The sequence below is a fragment of the Aplysia californica genome, unplaced genomic scaffold (genome assembly GCF_000002075.1).
Source record: "Aplysia californica isolate F4 #8 unplaced genomic scaffold, AplCal3.0 scaffold00292, whole genome shotgun sequence".
Taxonomy (NCBI): Eukaryota; Metazoa; Mollusca; class Gastropoda; order Aplysiida; family Aplysiidae; genus Aplysia; species Aplysia californica.
The window spans coordinates 917665-921397 of NW_004797562.1; the positions used below are offsets into that span (position 1 = coordinate 917665).

General features: G+C 41.8%; 1 protein-coding gene across 1 annotated transcript in view; it reads left to right on the forward strand.

Annotated features, from left to right (window-relative positions):
• LOC101856583 (aminopeptidase N) overlaps nucleotides 1–3733 on the forward strand; it is a gene marked incomplete at its 3' end in the record, with an annotated part of 43582 nt that overhangs the window by 23679 nt on the left and 16170 nt on the right. The window contains 3 exon segments of the mRNA XM_013084428.2: nucleotides 206–340; nucleotides 533–598; nucleotides 2278–2343. Coding sequence (XP_012939882.1) covers nucleotides 206–340; nucleotides 533–598; nucleotides 2278–2343 — 267 coding nt within the window.

Sequence of the window (3733 nt, forward strand, 5' to 3'; positions counted from 1 at the left end):
CTTCTTCTTCTTCTTCTTCTTCTTCTTCTTCTACTACTTCTTTTTCTTCTTCTTCTTCTTCTTCCTCTTCTTAATATCATAATTATTGCAATTATCATGTTTATTATTCTTGTTATTGTTATTATTATCACTATTGTCACTATTATCACTATCATCACTATAATCACTATTATCACTATTATCACTATTATCATTATCATTCCAGTTTGAGGTGTTCGTGCAGAGAGAGTTACAGGGGGCGTTTTCGTTTGACGGCCTTGTCTCTTCCCACCCTGTCTATGTACCCGTCTACCATCCGGACGAGATCAACGAGATTTTTGATGATATCTCCTACTCTAAGGTGACTGTGTTGTTGCTGCTGTTGTTGTTGTTATTGTTGTTGTTGTTTTAGGTGGTGGTGGTGGTGGTGGCTGCTGTTGTTGCTGTTATTTTTTCCGTTGTTGTTGTTGTTGTTGTTTTCTAGACGCCGATCCTTCTGATATAGTTGTTAACATAGCTGTCGTAATGAAACTTGCCTTTTGATATATTTTAGGGTGGCTCCATTATTCGCATGATGCGTCACTTCCTGGGATTTGAAACTTTCCGTCTGGGACTGAAGGTAAGTGGCAACGAGTGGCCATTCTTCACAATTTATACTGTACCCCCCCCCCCCCCACACACACACATACATACCTAACTGTTTTACCGGCGTCTGTGGTGTAGCGGTGAGGCGCTTTGCCGTCGTAAACAGGAGACCCAAGTTCGATTCCCGAGAGGGGATAATTCTTATCGAGTATTTGAGTCTTTCTTCTAGGATGTTGAATCCCTCTCAGCCCGGGTAGTCCCTGACAGGCAGGGTCGGAAGCCCATCTCCTAAATGATCTACATTGTGTTGATTGGGGGGGGGGGGGCATTAAAGCACCTACCTATTTGTTTATAGCTTGTTTACTTTCGTCTGTCAGCGTTAAATTAGTTTAAAATAGTCTAGCTCTTTTATATTTACCAATGCCCTCGGAACTGTGCATGCCACTTCTGCAGACCAGCGACCAAACAAAAAGAATATCTTAAGCTAACACCAAACAAAGCGAGTCGGAATTTAATTTACAGCGACCTTCATTAATGTGCTTCTACATAATAATATTGGTAATTTAAGACACGTACGTAAAGACCTGAGAAGGGGGGCTCTCGTGGCCTAGAGGTTAAGGTGTTGGCCTCTCATTCAAAGGTCCCGGGTTCGATTCCGGGTAGCGACCAAAAAATTTTCTTCTCTAAAATGGTCTCCTTTCACATCCTTTCCTGATCTCTAACAATGTTCTGTTGTCTGCTTTCATCTCCACTTTCTGCCCCCACCCCCTCACCTCCTTTGCCCCCTCCTCTGGGCTCCTGACTCTTTCTGCAGCCTTTCTACTGCTACTCCTTGGCTCCTCCTAACTGCTGTCTTTCTGCCACACCCCTGATCTTCTGGTAGGAAAGATCTACACCTAGCCTTCTCGGACAAGGGCGAAAAATCTCGGAGGGCCCGTGTGCAAGTTGCGCACGTTAAAGATCCCTTGGTGGTCTAAAATCGATAAGAGTAGGCTTCGGCCGCCACCCGGGCAAAATTCAAAATTTCCTACCAACGAAAAAGGATTAGGTGTGTCCCGCGCGCTCATATGACCTTATGCAGTTGCGAGCGCCGTAAAACCCTATACTAAACAAACAAACAAACAGACCTGAGAAGAGAACACTGATTTCATTATATCAACCGCAGTTTGACGAAAGTGAGCAAGCTATAGGCCTAATTAAAATCTAAAAACCGTTCATAAGAATATGGGGTCTCCACTGACTAAATAAATTGTGAGTTTAGACTCAAAAATAATGCCAAGCAAGGGTCGGTATGGGTGTTTTGTCACTGAGGTGTGTCCTTGAGAAAGACACAATAACCCCTGCTCAAAAAAGCAGGGCGCTGCTCAGTGGAGAACAGCAATTGCATGTTTGGGAATTTTTTTAGATTGGTGTGATATCGTGTATTTATGTATGTATTTTTTAAATGTATTTATGTATATATGTATGTATTTATAATTATGTATTTATGTATGCATGTCTGACATTATAAACCCTACTGATTCCCGTCTCTGTTTGAGTATGGAATATTTGAAAGGTGGGGGAGTGGAAAGGGGGAGGGGGAGGGGGAGGAAAGAGAGTATCAGTCTCAAATTGAGTAGGGAATATCGGAAAAATGGGGGGGCGGGGGGTGGAGCTAAAAATAAAAGAATTTACTTTAATTTGTAAATTAAATGTTGATGTACATTTCTCCAGCGCTACCTGACTAACCTAGCCTATAGCAACGCTTTCCATGACGACCTGTGGAATGCTCTGACAGAGGTAAGGTTGTGGGCGGTTGGCGGGTGCTCTGGTGTGGTTTGCTCCTTCTTTCCTATTAGACATACTAATTTATCGTCCATATCTCTATACCTTCTTTACACCCAATACCATCCTTATCTCTCTGTCTTCTTTTCTTTACATGTCACTTTCTAGTAACAACACCTCCACTTTTAAGCCCTTACATGGCCTAGATCTATTTGTGTTGTGAGTGCCTTAAACTCTTTCTAAAAAAAAACAAGGTTCGCAGTCAGTTTGTTGTACCCATCTTTGGGTTTGGGCCAGGTACGGCTCTGGGCATATCAAACGCCATGATTCACTCCAAAAACATTAATAATAATAATAATAATAATAATAATAATAATAATAATAATAATAAATACTATCAATGATAATAATAAATAGCATTTGTATAGCGCATATCCACGGTCGACAGCAAGCTCCATGCGCTTTACACACCATTATAATTACCCCAGAAGACCATAGAACACTCTGCTTCCCGAGAAACATACAGTGCAAGCAGCTGATTAAGCACTCACTCAAACACTAATAAACTGACCAGATCTTTCACTGTCTACAGCTGGGTACCCCTACCCACCTGGGTGAAGTAAGAGAAATTCATGAAAGGGCCTTTCCCAAGCACACAACGCCGAGCCCCTGAGGCGATTCGAACCAACGACCTTACGGTTGCGTGTCTGAGAGCTTAACCACTAAGCCTTTGACGCCACAAAGGAAGAAAAGCAAGAGAGGAAGGCGTAGAGCTAATAGAAGATAGGAACAGGACATAGTAACCTGGCGAAGAACTAAAACAACCAATACAGGCAGAATGACTGTTAGAGATGAGGTGGAAAGGCTGGGCGTTGAAGATGGATTGGACATACTCTCAGGAAGTCAGGCAGCTGTATAACAAGAAAAGTGTTGGATAGAATCCACAGGGTAAAAGGTCAAGGGGAAGACCTGGAGGAACCTGGAGAAGAGTCACCAATATTGATGTACAGAAAAGTTGGAAGACATGGAATAACATAGTGGTTTTCAAAGTGTGCGCTACCGCCCCTAGGGGGGCGCTACCGCCCCAAGGGGGGCGGTGGCGAGAGTTTGGGGGGCGCTGTGGCGAAATTGGGCGATTGGGGGGCTCTGGTGGGCGCTAAGGGGGCGGCGTGAAATTTTCATTACATGCAACATAAAACAAGATGAAGGGAAAAAAGACGCATTAAATTTTTTTTTTTTTTAATTGATAGCTTAGGCATAGTTTACAATACTACTTATAACTAAAAACTTTCTTTCCCAGCCTGCAAATCCCATATATATATATATATATATATATATATATATATATATATATATATATATATATATATATATATATATATATATATATATATATATATATAAA